This window comes from Sylvia atricapilla, chromosome 9 (genome assembly GCF_009819655.1).
Source record: "Sylvia atricapilla isolate bSylAtr1 chromosome 9, bSylAtr1.pri, whole genome shotgun sequence".
In the NCBI taxonomy this organism is placed as follows: domain Eukaryota; kingdom Metazoa; phylum Chordata; class Aves; order Passeriformes; family Sylviidae; genus Sylvia; species Sylvia atricapilla.
The window spans coordinates 24,487,069-24,508,714 of NC_089148.1; the positions used below are offsets into that span (position 1 = coordinate 24,487,069).

General features: G+C 55.8%; 1 protein-coding gene and 1 long non-coding RNA gene across 2 annotated transcripts; one reads left to right on the top strand and one right to left on the bottom strand.

Moving 5' to 3' along the window:
* Positions 1 to 733: 733 nt before the first annotated feature.
* Positions 734 to 5,861, top strand: PTGER3 (prostaglandin E receptor 3). Its single transcript, XM_066325568.1, has 2 exons — positions 734 to 1,582; positions 5,586 to 5,861. Exons 1-2 carry the CDS (start codon positions 773 to 775, stop codon positions 5,859 to 5,861), a joined length of 1,086 nt encoding a protein of 361 aa, XP_066181665.1. The 5' UTR covers positions 734 to 772.
* LOC136365238 (uncharacterized) lies at positions 4,338 to 5,850 on the bottom strand. Its single transcript, XR_010744311.1, has 2 exons — positions 5,733 to 5,850; positions 4,338 to 5,151 (listed from the first exon to the last, which is right to left on the bottom strand). It is a non-coding gene; the product is annotated as an uncharacterized lncRNA (long non-coding RNA).
* Positions 5,862 to 21,646: the final 15,785 nt, after the last annotated feature.

The window sequence follows — 21,646 nt, forward strand, 5'->3', positions numbered from 1 at the left end:
CCCCTGCCCTGACCCTTACCCCTTGCCTCCTGCCCTGACCCTGATCCTGTGTGTCAGCTCACCTGGCCCGTGGAGCCCATGTGTTCATGTCATTTCAGTCCTTTAAGTCTTAAAAGTAATTTTTAATTTCAACAGCAAATGAGCTTTTACAAAACTTCAAGGTGTTTTCACAGAACCATGGAATACCTTGGGCTGGATGGGACCCACAGGGATCATTGATCAGATCCCCAACAATCCCACCCTGGGCACTCCTGGAGCTCTGGCAGCCTCGGGGCTGTGCCCGTTCCCTGGGGAGCCTGGGTAGTGCCAGCACCCTCTGGGGGAAGGACCTTTCCCCAAATCAAACCCAAACCTCCCCTGGCCCAGCCTGAGGCCGTTCCCTCTCCTCCTGTCCCTGTTCCCTGGGAGCAGATCCCAAATACCCCTGGCTGTCCCCTCCTGGCAGGGAGTTGTGCAGAGCCACAAGGTCCCTCCTGAGCTCCTTTTCTCCAGGCTGAGCCCTTTTCCAGCTCTCTCAGCCTCTCCTGGCGCTCCAGACCCTTCCCCAGCTCCCCCAGCCTCTCCCGGGGCCCCGTTCCCAGCCCAGCGCGGTTCGCTCCGACCGTGCCTCTCCCGCTCCCGTCCCGCCTCTCCCGGCCCCGGGGCGGGTCCTGCCCGTCGCTCGCATAAAGCGGCCGCTCGGCGCTGCCGGGGCGCTGCCGGCCCGAGCCGGCTCCGCGTTCGCTCCGTGCCCGCTCCGTGCCCGCTCCATGCGGGACCCCCCGGGCCCGGGATGAGCCCCTGGCAGCAGCGGCCGCCCAACGCCAGCGCGGCCGGCGGGCTGGCCCCGCGGGGGAACGGCACGGGCCGGGCCGAGCGCGGCAGCGCCGTGTCCGTGGCCATCCCGCTGACCATGATGCTGACGGGCATCGTGGGCAATGCCCTGGCCATGCTGTTGGTGTTCCGCAGCTACCGCGCCAAGGGCAGCCGCAGGAAGCGCTCGTTCCTGCTGTGCATCGGCTCCCTGGCGCTCACCGACATGCTGGGCCAGCTGCTCACCAGCCCCATCGTCATCTCCGTCTACCTGTCCGGCCGGCCCTGGGCCACCATGGACCCCTCGGGCCGCCTCTGCGACTTCTTCGGCTTCAGCATGACGGTGTTCGGGCTGTGCCCGCTGCTGATCGCCAGCGCCATGGCCGTGGAGCGGGCTCTGGCCATCCGCGCCCCGCACTGGTACGCCAGCCACTTGAGCCCGCGGGCCACCGAGCGCGGGCTGCTCGCCATCTGGGCGGCCGGCGTGGCCCTGGCGCTGCTGCCGCTGGCCGGCCTGGGCCGCTACTCCCTGCAGTGGCCCGGCACCTGGTGCTTCATCAGCACGGCCGGAGGCAGCGCCTTCGCCGCCGCCTTCGCCTCGCTGGGGCTGCTGTCGCTGGTGGTCACCGGCGCCTGTAACCTGGCCACCATCCAGGCGCTGGTGTCCCGCTGCCGCGCCAAGGCCGGCGGGGCTCAGCCCGGCTCGCGGTGGGGCCGCATCGCCACCGAGACGCTGCTGCAGCTGCTGGGCATCATGTGCGTGCTGTCGGCCTGCTGGTCACCGCTGCTGGTAAGGTGGGCAGCGGGGCCGCTCCTGCCTCCTCGGGCCGCGGGACGGGGGAGGCTCCGCGGGACCTGGTTCACACTCGTCTGCTGCTGGTTTATGAACGGCCAGGACGCAGCGGATGGCTTCCCAGAGGACGGGGAGGGATGGGAGACTGGGCAGGAATTGTTCCCTGGCAGGGTGGGCAGGGCCCGGCACAAGGTGTCCAGAGCGGCTGTGGTTGCCCCTGGGTTCCTGGAAGTGTCCCAGGCCAGGCTGGACATTGGGGCTGGGACATCCATGGACGGCCCCGGCAGGACAGCAGGGACAGGGACACGGACAGGGACACAGACAAGGACAGGGGTGCCGAGGGTGGAGAGGTTGTAGAAGAGGAACTGGGAGAGATCCCAGAAGACAGCCGAGCACAGGACAATCAGCTGCTGCAACTGGAGTTAAAAGGAGAAGGTTCTTGTGCAGAGGAGAAAAGTGGGATGTGAGGAGTGGCTGTGGGAGCGCAGCACCACAACCAGATGGGATTTCGGGGGTTTTATCTGCTCCTACCTTGCAGCCAAACTTCTTTCAGTGTTTTATGAGAAAACACAGAACCCGTGACTGTGAGTGCCTTGTGGCTGGCAGCCCGCTGTAGTTGATTTACAGCAGCCTTCCGGCCTTGTCCACTCTGGTTTTCAAGGAGAAAATGCAATCTTTGCATTGCTTTCCACCCTTTTATTATTCCTTCCTTAAGAACCCCTCCTCATAATGTAGGAGTGGGGAAGGCAGAATCCACGTCTTCACCCTTTGGGACAAGGGCACACCAGGAGTCTGGAATCCTTTCCCAAAAGGTTGTTCTACCAAGGACTAATAGGATTTTTGGGAAATTTGTACTGGGGATCTCTGAGCAGGATGGGCTGAAGCTGGTGGAGGAAATGCTGAGGTTATGTCAAAGGTTCTTTCTGGCTGGAGAAGGGTTTTTTCCTTCTTGTCCTGTCACCCCTGAGGGTTTCACCAGCCTTGCAGCATGAGGAGATCCTTGAGATGGGGGAAGCATTTCCTCCTCCCTCGTGAGCAGGGCTCTCAGATAACTGGGGGAGGAAGCAGGGATTCCGCTCCGTGGTTTGGTGCCCTGGGTATTTCTGTGGTTTCAGAGGCAGAAGTCAACCCACAGGCACGAGGGAATTCGTCAGCACCTCCCTTCCCTCGGCTGCAGCAACACTTGAAAGTGTGGAACTTCTTCTGCGGGGTTCTCAAAATCCAGACTCATGGCTGCAGGGGTATTTTTATTAATAATAACCCCTCCATTTTTATACATAAACCTCAATTTTCATACATACAGCCCAGCTGGTTCTGTACAACCCTGAAGTGCAGGTCAGGAATTAGAGACCAGATTTTTGGAGAAGTAACTACGGAGAATGCAAATGCCTTTTCAGTGAAAGCCAGCTTGTAGCAATCATTGAACCTGTAGCCGCAGCACTCAGCAGTTGTAAGAAACAGAGCTGAAATAGAAATCCAGGGCTTTACAGAGGAGGTTTGGTTTTTTTTTGTTTTTTTGTTTCTGTGGTTTTTTTCAAAGACATCTGAGTTTTGTAACTGAGAACTAATGGATCCTGGCAGCTGCTGCTGTGAGGTAAACAACACCCTCGCCACACACGGTATTTTTAGAGCTGATCTGTTGATGCAAACGACAAAATCAAATGTGATTTAGCAGCAGAGGGAAAGCTCTGACAGCGTGGCTGTACTCTGGAGAGCTCCTTGGAGTGTCCTGCACGTCTGGCTCTGTGCTGGCTTGGGAAGGAGAGCAGGAATTATTTCCTTTTTTCCAAGCACACAGGAGCTTGTTGGGCTCAGCAGGGAACACCTGGGAGAACACCCCACTGCAGTGTGGTGTTGCTGGTTTGCAGTTCACGCTGACCTGTGATTTATTTTGATTCATTTTGATTTATTTTGCAGCATGACAGGACACAGGGAATGGCTTCCCAGAGGGCAGGGATGGATGGGAGATTGGGCAGGAATTCCTGGCTGGGAGGGTGGGGAGGCCCAGAGCAGCTGTGGCTGCCCCTGGATCCCTGGCAGTGTCCAAGGCCAGGTTGGACACTGGAGCTTGGAGCAGCCTGGGACAGTGGGAGGTGTCCCTGGGACAGTGGGAGGTGTCCCTGCCATGGTAGAGGTGGAATGGGATGGGATTTAAGATCCCTCCCAACCCAAACCAGTCTGTGACTCTGGGATAACCCTGAGCTGGTGGCAGCAGAGAAAGGATTCCGAGGTGAAATGGAGGGAGCTGTTCCTGGACTGCACAGAAACATCTCTGCAGCCCAAACTGTAGTTCTCACCATTATAATTTGGGAGTTCCGGGCCACAAAATGATCCTTTCCCGGAGTTGTTTCAAAGTTATTTAAGGCCAAAATGCTCAGGAATTCTGCTGCTTTTCCTGTTGAAATAGTTCTGCTCCTTGTCCCTCCTGGCAGACAGAAATTAAAGATGTATAAAACCACATTCATGGTAACAGGAAAGTTTAAGCTGCTTTTGTTGAATACATCCAATCATCAGCCGTATTTCTACATGCATTTTGAGCCAGATTTTTAATGGCATAAATTGTGTTGACTTTATTCCACCTGATGTTCCTCTGCCTTGTGCAGCCTTCTAATCCATTTAGAAGACCAATAGAGGCCATGATAAACAACCTCTAATGATACCAAACAAACAAAATCTCCAGTAGAGCAGCTGTTGGCCCAACAACTACTCCAATAAAGGGATATTACGTAATAAACCCAGAAATGAGCAGCAGTTGTGTGCTTGGGAAATGTATTTTATTAGCCTGGTGCTTTTGGAGCTCCATCTGAAAAAGAGATGGCAGAGTCTGGACAGGGACAGGACAGGGACAGGGACAGAGAGTGGAGAGCCTGGGAAGTGTCAGGTTCTAGCAGTGTGGATCTGGTGCCCCAGTGGCTCCTGATGTGCTCTGGGTCTCTATCCATGTTTTTTACAAAGCTCTACATCCATGTTTTCACAAGGCTCTATCCGTGGCCACTGATGTCAGTGAAATGTCGTGGGTAGAATCCTGAGCTGCTTCTGTTTAAAGAAACAAAAACAATTCTCCTGTGTTGTCCAGAGTCAGCCCAGGCTTTCCAAGGTCAACACAAGGGTATTGATCTGGCACCCAGAATATCCCTCTGAGCGGAAAAATCCTCCCTGGAGCCTCTGCTCCTGGTCACTGTGGCTCCAACTGCCCCAGCCCGTGGGGACAGCAGCGGCCCAGCTGTGACCCTGGTGGTGACACAGCTCTGAGGAGGTTTCCTGTGGGATTGCAGGTTGGCCTGGCTCTTCCCAAAGGCTGCAGCCATGGGCTTGGCCAGGGCTGGCAGCGATTCCCTGCGGCTCTGCTCCCTCGGGCTCTTCCCGGCTGTTTTGGGACTGGCTCCCAGTTTATCCAGGGGCTGGAAGTGCTGAGCTGTGCTGGGACAGAGCTGGAGGTGCCTCAGGGCAGTGCTGGCTGTGCCTCCATCTCTGTTTGGGATTGGGAGCAGGTGGACAGCCCCAATCCCACAGGGATTCAAGGCACCTCAGACAGCTGGGGCCTTGAAGTCATGCTCAGGAAAGGTCTGTGATAAAAAAAAAAAAAAAAAAAAAAAGGATCTGCTCAGGAAAATGAGATGTTCACAGAATCCCAGACTGGTTTAGGTTGGGAGTGACCTCAAGGCTCATCAAGTTCCACAGGCAGGGGCAGCTTCACCATTCCAGGCTGCTCCAAGCCCTGTGTGAGGCATTTCCAGGTGATGGTGACACAGGATCTGCTCAGGAAAATGAGGTGTTCAGGAAAATGAGGTGTTCAGGAGTCCTCCCACAGAGTCCCAGACTGGTTGGGGTTGGGAGTGATCTCAAGGCTCATCCAGTTCCATGAGCAGGGACAGCTTCCACCATCCCAGGCTGCTCCAAGCCCTGTGTGGGACATTTCCAGGGCTCTCTGGGCGATGGTGACACAGCTGCGGTGACACGCAGCCCCTTACCCGTGTCCCTTCTCCCTGTCCCCGCGCAGATCACCATGCTGAGGATGGTGGCGGAGCACGGGGCCGGGCCGTGCCGGGGCGAGTCCCCGCGCTGGGAGGTGCGCCGGGAGTGTGACCTGTCGCTGACGGCCGTGCGCCTGGCCTCCCTCAACCAGATCCTGGACCCTTGGGTGTACCTGCTGCTGCGCAAGATCCTGCTGCGCCGCTGCCGCCAGGCCGCCAGCGCCGTGTCCAAGTGCTCCAACGCCGAGTGCCGGGAGCGCTCCCTCACCGCGTCTGAGGGCACCCGCCGCACCGCCGCCTGAGGGCCGGGGCCGGGCCTGAGGGACATCCCACAGCGACCTGAGGGACATGGCCCGAGGGACATCCCACAGAAGCCTGAGGGGACATGGCCAGAGGGACATGGACTGAGGGACATCCACAGCGACCTGAGGGGACATGGCCCGAGGGACATCCCACAGCGACCTGAGGGGACATGGCCCGAGGGACATCCCACAGCAGCCTGAGGCGACATGGCCCGAGGGACATGGACTGAGGGGACATGGCCTGAGGGACATCCCACAGCAGCCTGAGGGGACATGGACTGAGGGACATGGACTGAGGGACATCCACAGCGACCTGAGGGGACATGGCCCGACGGACATCCCACAGCGACCTGAGGGGACATGGCCTGAGGGGACATGGACTGAGGGACATCCCACAGCAGCCTGAGGGGACATGGCCCGACGGACATCCCACAGCGACCTGAGGGGACATGGCCTGAGGGACATGGACTGAGGGACATGGACTGAGGGACATCCCACAGCGACCTGAGGGGACATGGCCTGAGGGACATGGCCAGAGGGGACATGGACTGAGGGACATCCCACAGCGACCTGAGGGGACATGGACTGAGGGACATGGACTGAGGGACATCCCACAGCGACCTGAGGGGACATGGCCCGAGGGACATCCCACAGTGACCTGAGGGGACATGGCCTGAGGGACATGGCCTGAGGGGACATGGCCTGAGGGTCATGGCCTGAGGGACATCCACAGCAGCCTGGAGGACATTCCCACAGCAGTCTGAGGGGATATCCACAGCAGTCTGAGGAGACATCCCACTGTGGCCTGGGGGACATTTCCTCAATTGCCTGAGAGGACATCCCACAGCAGCCTGAGGGACCGTTTCCACAGCGACCTGGGGGACATCTCACAGCGGCCTGAGCGGACATTGCCTGAAGGGACATTCCCACTGCAGCCTGAGGGGACATGGCCTGAGGGGACATTTGAGTCTGGAAACCCTCCTGGGCATCTGCTCCATGCTGGCACACCCCTCACAGTGTCACTGCTGGACACAGATGCCAAATTCCTCCTGGAGAGTGTGCCAGAAATGCTGGGGTACAGCAGGACAGGGCACTCCCTGGGCACTGAACTGCACAACGGGATGGGGACATTCCATGGCCACTGCAGAATGGGATGGGGACATTCCACGGTCACTGTCACTCATGGCTGAGCTGCACAATGGGATGAGGATGTTCTGTGGCGACTGCAGAAATGAGCTGAGGACATTCCATGGTCACTGTCACTCGTGGCTGAGATGCACAGTGAGAGGTCTTGTGGGCCTAAAGCAGAGCCTGAGAGGGCTTCTCCTGCTTTAAGGTGGAAAAAAAATTGTTTTCCTGACAGCCAGCAGATTGCACAGATGGGATTACTGAAGGGATTCACTCCTGAGAATGTTTAATACTGACATTATCTCCTTCAGAGAGTCCTTCCTCCATTTTTCTGGAGGGGCAAGGGGAGAAAAAACCCCACAGGAATAAGGAAAAAAAAAAAAAAAAAAAAAGAAATGTGATTGGATTTCAGTGTCTTAAAAGTGGGCAGGGGTGGTGGCAGTGATGAAACTTCCATCTCTTCCAGGAACCGAGGGCAGCACGAGTCTCCTGACTCACAGATGTGTCCTGATAAACGCTCATCTGCGTGGCAGCTGAAGGGGGTCTGGGGAGGGCGTAGCACTGGGCCAAGGGGAGCCAGCCCTGATTTTTCCCTGGCAGCCTGTGGAGTGGCCAGGCAGGCTGGAATTCCTGCTGGGGGCAGATGGAGAAGGGGAGGAACAGGCTGGGAAAAGGACTCCTGCTCTTCCTCCTGGCAAAGGCTTGCAGAGCCTGACCCACAGGAGCTGTTCTCCTGGGAAGTGCTGTGCCCATGAGCAGCTCTGGGAGGAACAGGGATGGCACTCGGCACCTCCTTGTTCCCACACTGTCCTACAGAGTGGCCACAGCAGCATCCCAGCTCAGTTCTTCCTCCCAAAACACAAAGGGGGCGGCTCTGGGAGTTTTTGAACTGCAGCAGACTGGAAGCACTGGGTGGAAGTGTGTGAATTTGTCTGGGCTTTTCCCAAAGAAACTTTCATGGTTTAGTTACAAACTCAGTTCCAATCCACTGGTGCCACATCTGAGGCTTATTTTTTAAAAAGCTGTGTCTTAAGGCATTTTCTTCACCCTTTAGGGGCTGAGAGCCTCTTATGTCTCCTGTTTTGTGGCCTTGGGGGTGAAATAAAATGCAAATGTAATAAAATACAGCTGATATTCCATGTGCCAGGCACTGTGGAATTCAGGGGTCTTACAGACAAATGAAGTCCTGCATCTGTGAGGAATTTCTTGCACAAAACCTTTACTTTTACTCTTTTTAATTTGTTTATAAAAGTAATTCCTCACCAAAGAATCTGTGCCTTCCCTTTTGTTCTGTGTTGTCTGATTCTTGTCCACATAAATCTGATTTTATCCGGGTGATGTCTGAGTCCAGCCTAAAAGCCAAGGTTTAGCTTTAACTGAAGACTCAGCCTAAATTTAATGGATTTAAATGCCTTTTTCAGTTTGAGTTGCTGGACCCTGCTCTGTGCTGAGCTCCTCCTGGGTGTAACTACAGGTTCATCAGTGCTTCAGTTACTGGGTGGTGCTTTGAGGGGAAAAATGGGCTCTTTGCTTTAAAAAGCGCCTTGCAGGAGTCAGAGTGTGCTTTGCTGGGATTATGTGGCCCTGGAAAAAGGCCGTGGTGTGCAGAGGATCCCTTCTGTTCCCCCTGTGTACTTTTCCTTTGGGAAAGGGCTCAGCAGAGCCGCCACTCACTTGTGAAATATGTCGGGATGACCTCAGCTGCCTGCAGCAGCCCTGGCCAGCACATTCCTGGCTCCCAGCTTGTCTGGGATCACGGCTGGGATGGAGGGAAGGAAGAGGGAACCCACCCAACCCCTTACCTGCTCCCGGGTAGGAAGGGCAGGCGGCTGTGCCTGTGAGCACCATGGATCCTGCATGGAAAACTGGGAATGCGGCATTGGGAAGGGCCCTCCAGCAGACTGGGGGCAGCTGATTCTTCATATCGGGGTGGTTTCACCCCAGTTCACATAAAACAATGCTTTTGTCAGGAATATTCAGTGTTTGGGATGGGCAGGTCTGTCCCTCTGTGCTGGGGTAAAATGAAGAAGTTGCTTCATCAAAATGGGAAGGAATGGGAGCTTTATCCAGATGGCAGGAATGGGAAAAGGGGGAAGGAGTGGGAGCTTTATCCAAGTGGGAAGGAGTGGAAGCTTTATCCAGATGGGAAGGAATGGGGAAAAGGGGAAGGAATGGGAGCTTTGTCCAAAGGGGAAGGAGTGGGAACTTTATTCAAACGGAATGGAATGGGACCTTCCCATGTGTTTACAGGGGAGCAGGAGTGGGAGCTCTGCCCTCCAGCCACTGTTCTGTGAGGGGCTGTACTTTCTAAACCTGATCCAAGGAGCTGAAATGTACTGGGAGTTTTCATCCCCGTTTTCCTGGGATGGGAAGCTGTGTTCGTGTCATGTTTCTTTCATGACGCCTTTTCAGCCCGGCCTTTCTGTGCTGCCGCTCTGCCCGAGGCGTTTTGGGAGCTGCGGGGCACAGAGAATCCACCTGGAGATCGTGGGTTCTGCACACCACTCGTGTGTGTCCCAAAGCCGTGCGTGCTGGAGCAGTGAGAATAAAAACCCGGAGTGTGACCCTGGCTTTGGCTGGCTCTCTGCAGGAGCTGCTGGGGGTGGGACCAGAGCAGATTTTATCTGCCCGGTGATCCAGGGACTGCCTGTGGGAGCTGCTCTGCTGGGAATTCCAGCTCAGGTGTCCCCTGGGGAGCACAGCAACCCCAATCCCAAACCAGCTCAGGTGTCCCCTGGGGAGCACAGCAACCCCAATCCCAAACCAGCTCAGGTGTCCCCTGGGGAGCACAGCAGCCCCAATCCCAAACCAGCTCAGGTGTCCCCTGGGGAGCACAGCCCCTGCACCCAAACCCCAAACCAGTTCAGGCTCTGGGGTATCCCAGCAGAGGTGAACTGTCTGCAGCCCCCTGCCAATGCTGTTCCCATTATGGTTTTATCCCATTATTCCCATTACTTTACTGGGGGGTTTTTTTTTGCATTTTGGAATTTTAACAGGAACTTTTTGAGCTCCTCAGGGATTGACACAGGGGAGCAGCACTGGCATGGGCAACTCCAACCCAGCCCAGCAGAACTGGGAAATCCCTGGTTTCCACTGGGGCTGAACTGACACAGGAGATCCAGGCAGGCAAATCCCAGAATCTCTGAGGTTGGAAAAGTCCTCCCAGACCACTGAGTCCAAACTGTGGCTAATCCCCAGCTTGTCACCAGCCCAGAGCACTGAGTGCCACATCCAGGCCTTCCTTGGACTCCTCCAGGGGTGGGGACTCCACGAAATCCCAAATTAAATTTCCCAGGTGATGGCAGGAACACCTCGGAGCCAGCCCCAGCCCCCACTGAAGAGCTGGGTTTGAGTTTCCCTTTATCAGTTCGATCTCAGTTTAAAAAAAAAGAACACAAAACAACATAAAAGCAAAAGGCGACACAGAAGCCAGATTTGAAAATGAGCAGAACGCAGGAGGAGCTGTGAAGGCAGAAAAACAGAGCTAGGACCACAAAAGGCAAATCTCTCTGATCTTCAGCAGCAGCAGGAAGAGCCTGAGCTGATAGGTTTGGTTGAGCAGAGGCAGCAGAAAGCTCCCCAAAATTGTGCTGTCAGGACAAACAGCTCGAAGACTCACCAATCTCTGCCCAGGGTTAGAGCCTTGGAGGGATCCCACAGAATCCCAGACTGGGCTGGTTGGAGCTTAAATCCCATCCAGTGCCACCCCTGCCATGCACAGGGACACCTTCCACTGTCCCCAGGCCTCTCCAGACTGGCCTGGGACACTTCCAGAGACCCAGGGGCATCCACAGCTGCTCTGGGCACCCTGTGCCAGGGCCTGCCCACCCTGCCAGGGAACAATTCCTGCCCAAGATCCCATCCAGCCCTGTTACACAAGTGTGTTTTCCAGGATCACACCCTGCTCCCGATCCTTCATGGAGTTTTCAGCCCCATTCCCTGGCTGCTGAGCTCAGGCACATTTCCCGAGGCTTCAGGACCGGCCAGGTGTGTCCAGGCTGAGCCCTGCAGCTCCCCAGGGCCTTTCTGGGGCCGGAGTGTCCCAGCAGCTCCCGCACATTCCAGGAATTGCAGCTTTTCCCTGCACAACGGGGCTTACAAATTAACTCTGAACTGCGCTGCTGCTGCGTGGCTGGGCTGGCCCCGGGCGGGAGGAAGCGTGGGCACCACCTGGGCACCGCCTGGGCACCGCCTGGGCACCACCTGGGAAACACCCGGATGCCACCTGGGCACCGCCTGGGCTGTGCTGGGGAGGGGCTGTGCTGCTCCTGCTGCTGCAGCTCCAGCCCAGCCCTGCATCCCAAGGATTTTCTCTGCTCCCCGTGGGCAGTTCTGCCCTTCCCAGCCCCGCTGCCATCCCCAGGGAGCCCTGGCTGTCACCCTGGTTGTCACCCTGCTCCCTGCTGCCCACGCTGGCTGTCCTTAGCCAGCGCCTTTGCCTCCGTGTGTCTGTAATTCCAGGGAAGCACAGGAGGAGTTTTCCATCCGGCTGCTGCTGCTGGGGCTTTGGGAAGGGACCTCGGGGTTATCCCAACACGGTGAAGGGAACGAGTCCAAGCACTGGGGACGCTCCAGGGGCTCTCCAGCACCCTGTCTGCTGTGCTCCCGCCTTTCCCCAGCGTTCCCTGTGAAAACAGGGAGCTGCAGGAATACCACGTGCACCCTCGGCAACACTCTGGGCTGGCCCTGGCTCCTTCCAGCTCTGCCTTCCCTCGGAGCAGTTGGGATTTTTCAGGGATGAAGCCAAAAGGAGAATTAATCCTGAGCCTGTCAGCAGGACAGAGCAGCCCCAGCAGTGGCGGGGGTGCAGCAGCTGAGCCCCCCCAGCACTCCAGGGCGCAACATGAAAGAGCCACTCTGAATACGAAATATGTCAAATATGCCCAAACGCATTTTGGAAAAGACAATGTATTTATGTTTGGGGCTGCTTTGTTTGAAGAACCCATCGTGGCCAGGGACAGAAGCCCCAGTTATTTTGACTTTCTGTAAACACAGTGGGTGGACAGACCTTGCCCCCCCTCCCCACACAGGCTGCCTGCTCCGAGGAGCCACGGTTCTTCCGTGCATCCATCAGCACAAAGAAATCCGGCATTTCTGACGGCTCTGGAGCTGGCAGACGAAAGGAAGTGTTCATCCCCACTTGGAATGGCTTCTCAGTGCAGGATGTCCCTCCCAGCAGCTGGAGGCTTATGTGACAGGTTGGAGTCGGGAGGATTTTGCCTGACGTGTTTGTAGTTCCCTGGCTCTGAACGTGAACAAGCCTCCAAGAACAGAGACAAGAACAGGCCTGGAAACCCTCTGGCCACATTTGGGCACGGCTTTGTCCCATCCTGCCCTCGGGGAGGTCAGAGCCTGGCAGTGCCACCGCAGAGCTGAGCCCTGCCCCACCCCGAGGGAGCTGCACATCATTCGGGGACCGGGGCTGAGTCCTGTGACATGCCCAAGCCCAGAGAGGGTTCAGGGAGCCAGGGCCCAGCCAGGGGGCTGCAGCTGCAGGGGTTTGGGCTGGAAGTGTCCTGGCACAGAGCCCAGCTAGCCCAGGGCATCACCCTGGGATGGGAATGCTCCAAACTCCCCTGGATCCCTCCCCAGGACAGGTACTGGGGCCTCAGGTCTGTTCCCTGGGACTGAAAGGGATCTGCAATGCCACGACTTTAAACATTCAGACCCAAAGGGGACAAGGTGAGGATGGGCCAAAGCTTGGGCTCAGTGATTCTGGAGGTCTTTTCCCCCCCAAATCACTGTGTGATTCCGTGGACCTCTGACACATTCAGTCTGCCGTGGCACACACGGGCAGGGCCAGGCCACCTCTGCAGGGCAGCTCCTTTGGCTGAGTGCGAACCAGCAGGGCTCAGTGCCCCAGAGCACAGCCAGCCCTGCTGCCCAGTTCCACCCCAGGCATGTTTACACTCTGATGGCCAAGAACTGCATGTCCTTGTGTCCCCTGCCACTGGTGACAAGTGGGGACACGCTCGGTGCCCACAGCAGGACAAGGTGGTGGCAGTGCCAGCTGCCAGGGCTGCCCGAGGCTGGTAGGGACAGGTTCCCTCCAGGGACACCCAGGTGCCACTCGGCAGGGCTCCTGCTGCTCCTGGTGGCTCTGTCTCAACCCTCTGGAGGGGCTGTCACCCCTGGTGTGACCATGGCATGTCCCACTCCATGGTCAGGGTACAAAGGTGTCCCCAGGACAGCCTGACAGCAACAACCAAGAGTCAAACCCAGTTAATACTTGGTTAAAATTAGGATTTTCTCCAAATATATAATAGAAAAAAACCAAAAACAAAAACAAAAAAAACACAAAATAACAAAAAAAAAAAAAAAAAAAAAAAAAAAAAAAAAAAAAAGCATAAAGATCCACCCAAACCTGAATTTCTTCAGGTCAGCTTAACTCCCATCCTTCCCCGTGTTCGAAGCAATGCCGAGGCACAGGCACAGCCCAGAATCCAGGGAAGCACATCCTGGCTGATGGAGTTGCCCTGCAGTCCCTTCGGGAGGAGACCCCCGCAGTCAGAGCTCTGCCAGGCTGCCGGGGGACGGGATTTAACCAAGGGGCAAAGCCGAATTCTCCTTTTGAAGCGCTCGGGAATCCGGCACAGGAGCTCTGAGTAAAGGCAGCACGGACGTGGGGACAGACGGAGGCACCCCACGAGCTGAGCCCGGCCCAGGCCGGGTTTAAGGGGCTCGGGCAGCCCGGACCAGACACCCCGGGAGCGGCTCCCGTCGCTTCATCCGCCGGGATTTGTGCAAGAGCCGAACCAGGCACTGGGTTCCAGCCTCAGTGTCGCTCTTTGTCCCCATTCCCTGGTGGCCTCCCCAGCACAGCCCCATCAGCGATCGAGGTGTCCCATCCCCAGGCGGTGTGTCCCCATTCCCTGGTGGCCCTGGTCGTGTCCCCATCCCCGTCCCCTGCCCAGCCGTGTTGACACAGAACAGTCCCGGTGCTGGGAAAGGAGCGATCCGAGCGCTCCGTCAACAACCGGAGCCATTTCCCGACAATGGCGCAGTTAATGATTGAGCGGCACCGGGGACATTCACAGCCGGCCCCGCCCGCCAAGGACACCGCTGTCCCCTGTCCCCGGTGCCCCAGTGTCCCCGGTGTCCTGGTGTCCCCAGTGTCCCCGCTGTCCCTGGTGTCCCCAGTGCCCTTGGTGTCCCCACTGACCGCAGTATCCCTGCTGAACCCTGTGTCCCCACTGTCCTCACTGTCCCCAGTTGTCCCCACTGTCCCCACTGTCCCCAGTGTCCCTGGTGCCCCCTTGTGTCCCCGGTGTCCCCACTGTCTCCCACAGTGTCACTGCACCCACGGCGATGGTGTCACTGCACTCACAGTGTCACTGCCCTGCCTGGAGTGTCCCCAGGGCCTGCTGGGCACTGGCCCAGCTCCGAGCAGTGCAGGTGAGCTCAACAGCCCCTGCAGTGCCCCGGGAAATGCAGTCCATCACTGACAGGAGCTTCCCAGTGGCACCGCCCGTGCTGGGGGGAATATTCCTCTCGGGAAGGGTTGGTGTCCCCTCGTATCCCCTCATGTCCCCTCGTGTCCCCTCATATCCCCTCGTGTCCCCTCTGCTCTGTGCTGGGCCCCACAGACACCAGGCTCACCCCAACCAGATGGCCCTGGCCAGGAGGGCATTTTAATTCCAGTTTCCCACTTGACCCAAAGGTCCCCATCCCACCTGGACATGAGTTATCCTTGGTTTACACCACCCTGGAGAGGAAATCTGGAATTAAATCACTCAGTGCTGATCTCGTGCTATGATTCCGTGATCTTCTCCAGCCCTATTTAGAAACACCAGGGACCAATATGTTTTTAATTTTAAAAATCATTTTAATTAGCAGCTTAAAATAAATGTCTTAACATCAGCCTGTCACCTGCTTTCAACTGCATTTACAATACCCTTTTCCCATCCCTAAACTCTCAACCTGGGATCTCTGGGGAGTGTCCCAGGGGTGTCCAGGCAGGCACTGCACATCCTGGAGAGGTCCCCGCCTGCATCCAGACCTCTGTCCTGACTGTGGATGTGACTGTCACAGCCAGAGCTGCTCCTTAGTGCTGGAAATTCGTAGAGCTCCAGGTTTGAAGGAAAAACACAGTGGGAGCTGCACAGCCTCCGGAAAACCGACTGCTCTCTCCTGACAAAACAAGCATTTAGCAATGCCTGCCACCCTGATGGCCTTTTCCTTCCCAAAATAATGCCAGAAATGAAAGCTGTCATCCCACATCAGAGGGGTTTGTGCAAGCGTGACCCCGGATTTCAGGGTGGCACAGACACGGGGTGCCCACGGGACATTCCCAATCTGCTTCCCGGCACTGCCCCTCTGGAGACTCCCCCTGGCTCCACATCAGGGGTGACCTTTCCCAGAGTGGGAACTGCCACCCTTGAGAAAGGCTGGTGAGAGTGCAAGGGCTACTGCTCCAAGGACTGCTCTTCCAGGGGCTGGTGTTCCAGGGCTGGCATTCCAAGGGCTGGCATTCCAAGGGCTGCTGTTCCAGGGGCTGGTGCTCCAAGAGCTGCTCTCCTAGGGGCTGGCATTCCAAAGATTGGTTTTCCAAGGGCTGTGCTCCAGGGCTGGTGCCCCAGGGTTGGTGTTCCAAGGGTTGGTTTTCTAGGGGCTGGTGTTCCAAGAGTTGGCATTCCAAGGGCTGCTGTTCCAAGGGGTGCTGTTCCAGGGGCTGCTGTGCCATGGCCAGCACTGAGGTGTCACTGCAGCCCCACCCAGGCTGGCCCTGGGGCTGTCACTGTCACTGCCTTGCCCTGTAGCACAGCTCAGCTTTATTCCCAAACCTCTTGGGTTTATCCATGCCGAGGTTGTCACCACCTGTTCCCAAAACCAGCCTGCTGGGGACACCAGTGCCACATGTGGCCTTCCCACTGCTTTTCCTCCCTTTTTGTGCCCAACAGCACCAAGCTGGAGCCATCAGATCCATCCTGGAGCCATCGGGGATGTCCCTCAGGTGCCCCAGTCCCTGCTTTGGGGTGAGCTCCGTGTGTGCTGCTGATCCTGGCAGGGATTTACCTGCTGCAGGTGACACCTGCCAGGGGATTTGGGCACCTCAGCACTGCTGGGCTGTCAGGGACCACCGGGAGATGGTTAAAGCACGATTTATCGCCTCGGTCTTGTGAAAGAGTGAGAATGTTGGAACCCTGGAGGCTGAAAATATCATCTTTTCTGCTCTGACAGGTGGTGACCCTCAGGAGGGCACTGCCTTTGACCTGAGGCCGAAGCTGGAACTTTGACCTGAGGCTTCCAAAGCTGAGTGATAGCACTGGGAGTGTGTATTGTTGTATGAAGTGTGTAACGTCACAGGGTGACACACTTAAAGTTTGGGGGTTTAGGGTATAAAATATAGTAATATATATAAAAGGGACAATATGGAGGGATTTGGGCATTGCCTGAGTCCTTCTTCTTCACCTTCCTCTTCCTCCTTCTTCTTGGGTTTGGGTGATCATTTCTAGTTGGTGAGTGAAAGCAGCATTGCAGATATTGAGTGATCTTTAATTGGGTTATAAATAAAAATAACTTAGGTGTTGGGTTTTGATTGGTTTTGCTTATGAAAGGAGTTAGAAGGGGCCGTTTTCTTGCCCTGTAAGACAGAGCTCACACCTCGTGAGGCTGTAACTTAGATAAGAAATGATAAACAACCAAGTCTGAAGGAGATCCCATCATATCTAACAAATCTTCACAATTAGTGGTCAGGGGTTCATGGACAGTGGTCACAAGACAGGTTACAGGATCCTTTAAAGGTTTATTAGCCAATAATCTACTGCCACACAGATTGTTTCTACTTTCATACCAGTAGCTGATTAATTTGTCCTACACATTTTTGCCCCAGTTCAGACTTTCTTATCCAATCATACAATGACACACAAAACTACTTACTACACCTTAAAACCTTTTACTATTTCTGTAGCTACTTCTGTATCCAAATTTTTAAACCCTAAAACTTTCCACTACCTAGCTTCATGTGTTTCTATCTAAACTACAAGCCCACATTCCTGCCTGTAGTGTCTAAAGCAGGAAGCCTTTTCCAAGGTCTCAAATCAAACCCTGAATTCATTTTTTGTGTTTGGGCCTTCATGCACAAGATTTTGAGACTTTTCTGTGCCTGGCTTTCCCCCAGGGCACAGCAAAGCTGCGGGAATGACCCCGTGGATCTTCCTTTGGTGTTTGCAGGGCAGAGCTGTAATTGCAGCTGTTTGTGGCTGATCCTCTGGCCTTAGGACACGGCGTTACTCTGGCAGAGGGAGCCGTGCTGAAATCCTGCAGAGCTTTCCCAAGATCCTGGCAGGCTCCGGCAGGGCCGGGTTGTGCAATGACAGGGACATCACTCCTCGTGTCTGTGTCACAGGGAGGGCACAGCCCGCTGCTCCTGCCACCACCTGGGCTCTGCCAGGTGTCCTGGCACACGGAACGAGGTGGGCTCTAAAACCCCTTCCTGCCCAGCCCAGCCTGGGATTATAAAAATCCCTGAAGGTCTCATTGATTTCTCCTCTCTGGTCACACCTGGGGCAGGTGAAGGTGGTCAGGGGCAGAGCTTTGGGCAGAGCTGCGGGCAGAGCTTTGGGCAGGGGCACAGCCTTGGGCACAGCTTTGGGCAGAGCTGTGGGCAGGAGCAGAGCTTTGGGCAGAGCTTTGGGCAGGAGCAGAGCTTTGGGCAGAGCTGTGGGCAGAGCTTTGGGCAGAGCTTTGGGCAGGAGCAGAGCTTTGGGCAGGGGCAGAGCTGTGGGCAGAGCTTTGGGCACAGCTCTTGGCAGGAGCAGAGCTGTGGGCAGAGCTTTGGACAGAGCTTTGGGCAGGGGCTGAGCTTTGGGCACAGCTTTGGGCAGAGCTGTGGGCAGGAGCAGAGCTGTGGGCAGGAGCAGAGGTGTGGGCAGAGCTGTGGGCAGGAGCAGAGCTGTGGGCAGAGCCCCGAGCAGGGCAGAGCCCCGGGCAGGGCAGAGCCCTGGGCAGGTTTCCAAAGGCATTTCCCTGCCCCTGCAGGGTCCCTCCTGCGGGGATGGAGCCTGTCTCGGGCCGGGGGCAGCGTCCCACCTGCAGCACCCAGAGGTGCGAGGGGTGGCAGCGCTCCGGGAGCAGCAGCGCAAAGCAGAGAGGCAGAAATCCCCGCGGAGGGCTCCCCTCTGACAGGGAACGCCGAGGAATGACGATGGCCACAATTCCGAAGCAGGAGCTGCTGCCAAGCTCGCCCAGGGGAGGAGGCTGAGCCCCCGGGGAGGGAGCCTCGCTCAGGGGCGTCCACTGGGAACACTGGGAACAGCGGGAATGGGGTCAGACAGGGCTTGGACCGCTCTGTGCCCACTCAGCCCTGGCTCCTGGAGAGCCCCTGGCTCACACCAGAGCCACTGGGGAGCAGCTGGAGCTGCCACTGGAACCCTGGCAGTGCCCAAGGCCAGGCTCTGGGATTTGGAGCAGCCCGGGACAGTGGGAGGTGTCCCTGCTCTGGCAGGGGTGGGATGGGTGGGATTTGAAGTCCCTCCCAACCCAAACCAGTCTGGGATTCTGAGATTCTGTGATCTTCCACCGTTTGATGTCACTGCTCACTCCCAGGGTTCCCACACTCCCACCGTGGCTGGAGTGCTGTGGGAGGCTCAGGCTGCCTGGAGGGCTCTGAGGTTGGGGTTTGAGATGGATTCTGAGGGTTGGGGATCACCAGGATCTCTGGGATCACCATGGAGCAGGTCCATGCACAGGGCAGGGGAGGGGACAGGCTGGTCCTGACCCCATAGAGCTCTGGGGACACTCCAGAGAGTGCAGTGGGAATGGGCGGGGTGGATACAACCCCTGCCTATCCCTGTCACCTTCTAAGGCATGACTTCAGCAGCAATTCCCATTTTCTGCTGTGAACTCCAGTGCCATTCCCCACACGTTGTCCTGGAAGCTGGGACAGGGGGACAGCAGAGCCTCAGGGCTGCACCTTGCATTTCCCAGCATGGAGCATGTAAATTAAGCACAAGAGCCACAATTTATTCCTTTTTTGGGAAGCTTTTTTCATCTCCTCCAAAACATCCCCGCTGCAAATCCTCCCCCGCCGAAGGCAGAGGGGAACCCAGCCCACGAGGGCTGAGCCCGAGGCTGCAGAGACTTTATTTGTGCTTTGCTCACTATTTATGGGGATTTTTAATTAAGTTTCCTAGTGTCACTTAATACCCAAGTACGTTTAATTTCCTTGAGTTCCCAGTGAGGCTCTCCAAGGCAGAGCAGCCCTGTGGTTCCCAGCTGGACCAACAGCCACAAAACGCCCTTCTCTGCTGTGTTCTGTGTCCACGCTGAAAAATAAAGGCTGAAAAAGGACGAGTTTGTCCCGATCTCACCTGGGTTTTTCCACCTCAGTCTCAAGGGTCTGCTGAGAGCTGGGTGAGCTCCACTGCTGGGAGCTGCAGCCATTCCCTGGGAACAGCAGCAGAATCCCATCCCTTGCACAGCATCCCACGGACCCACAGCCACACAGGATGCAAAACAGCTCCAGAGGCTCGATGTTAGGGCAGCTCAAATAGCTGGGGAAAGCCTGGCCTGGCTGAGAGGCACCAAATCAGGGCTGGCTCCTCGTGTCAGGACCTCAGGAGGCTGCAGGGCTCAGCTGAGGAGAGGAAGGGTGAGCACAGCCTGGAAAAGGAGGGGGAACAAAATTTCAAAAATAAACATAAAATATAAAAAAGCAGAAAATCAACTTCTGTCACAGAATTTCCACGCCCACTCCCAGTTCCAAGTTTGAGGTTACATCCGCCCAGTCATGGCAAAAGGGGAAAGGCTGAGCCCTGGAGGGGCATTTTCCAGGGCATCCAAGGGGTTACCCAGACACTCCATGGCAGAGGATGAATCACAGTGATGTCACTGTGACGTCACCGTGACGTCACTGTGGTGAGTCGTGGCAAAGGCCACTGCAGCCTTTACCTTCAGCACCTGCCCACGTGGAATGCAGGTGCTCCCTCTGGCACCTCTTCCCAAGACCCCGTGGGCTTTGGTTTCAGTTTGGTTTCCAATTTGGTTTGGTTTCCTGTTGAGTTTGGTTTCTGTTTGCGTTTTGTTTCTATGCTGGATTTGGTTTCTATGTGTAGTTTGGTTTCCATGTTTGGGTTGGTTTCCATGCTGGGTCTGATTTCCCGTTGTGTTTAGTTTCCAGTTGGATTTGGTTCCCGTTTGGGTTTGGTTCGGGTTTGGTTCCCATTTGGGTTTGGTTTCCGTGCTGCATCCAAGCATCCCCTGGATTTTGTGGGGCATGACCCACTGGTGACATTTTATGTCTGTCCCTTGCTCTCCTGATCTTTCACAGAGATTTTTCCCCAGGGATTTCTGGACGGGTGCTTTGGGAAAATCTGCTGCTCCTGAGGGCTGGAGCCTGTGTGGGGCAGCACTCAGAGCTCCAGCCTGGAGTCATGCTCCTCTCCGTGCTGGGATGGGCTCTGGGATGTGCCCACGGGACCCTGCAGGCTCTGGGAGATGGGGAAGTGGCCCTACAGGGGAAAGGGGTCAGAATGTTTCCCATTTCCCAACTGGAAAAGCAATTCAGGGAAATTCAGCCCCTGTTCCGCAGAATTATTCCACTGGCAGCCTGGGAGAACACAAATAGCACATTTACCCCTATAAAGACATTAATAATTCCACAGGCTGGGAGTCTGAAAGGTGTTTCTTTTATTCTAAGTGTTTGCAGAGTGAAATTAAACTGCTGTAAGCACCGAAGAAAGGTAATTTATTTTTGTTTCCATTTTCCCTTTCAACTGTGGCATTAAATATTAACTGCGGCGTATTTTACCAAGCACATCAATTCATTTCCTGTGGGGGCAGAACCAAAGAGCCTCCCCAGGAGCTCTGGTGGCCTTAATGAAACCCTGCATTAATCAGAGCACTGGAGCAGACCCTGAGCAGTGACTCTGGGTGGGAACAACCCCCCAGCACCCGAATTTCCCTGGAGCTGCTCTGCTGCCTCCTCAAATCCTCATTCCTCGGCTGCCTCGTGCCTCTCCCGAGGGCTGAGCTGCTGGACCTGGGCTTTGGGTGTCCCTGTGGACACGAGGGGGACGTGACACACTCCTCCTCAGGGTCAGCCCCATGTGGGGACCTGTTGGAAGCCTGGAGGCTGAAAATTTCAGTATTTCTGTGCTAAAAGGTGCTGACCCTCAGGCAGGCACCGCATTTGACCTGAGGCCTGGAACAGGCTCCCAAAATTGAGTGACAGCCCTGGGGTTGTGGAGTTTGGATGGAATTGTGTGATCTCACAGGGTGGAAAACCTGGATTTAAGGTTTTAGTGGATAGTAATGTGTGTGAGCCAAGGTAGAAGATTTAAGGTGTTGTCTAAGTCCTTCTTCTTCACCTTCTGCTTCCTTATTCTCCAGGGGTTTGGGTGGTTTTCTGCACTTGGGTGAAAAAGGTCCACATTCCAAGATGGGTTGTTAAACCAAAGCATGGACAGCAGGAAAAGGAAAAAGGAAAGGGGAAAGGGGGAAGAGGAAGGAGGAAAGAGGAAAGGAAGAGGAAAAGGAAGAGGAAAAGGAAAAAGCCAACAACTAAAATAAAATAACATTAAAAAAACAAACAACCTCACCCTCCCAACCCCCCCCCCCCAAGAAACCAAAACTAAAAAACCCCAAACACCAGTGTTCCATCTGTCAGCTTTTTTTTTTTTTTTTTTTTTTTTTTTTTTTTTTTTTTTTTTTTCCCA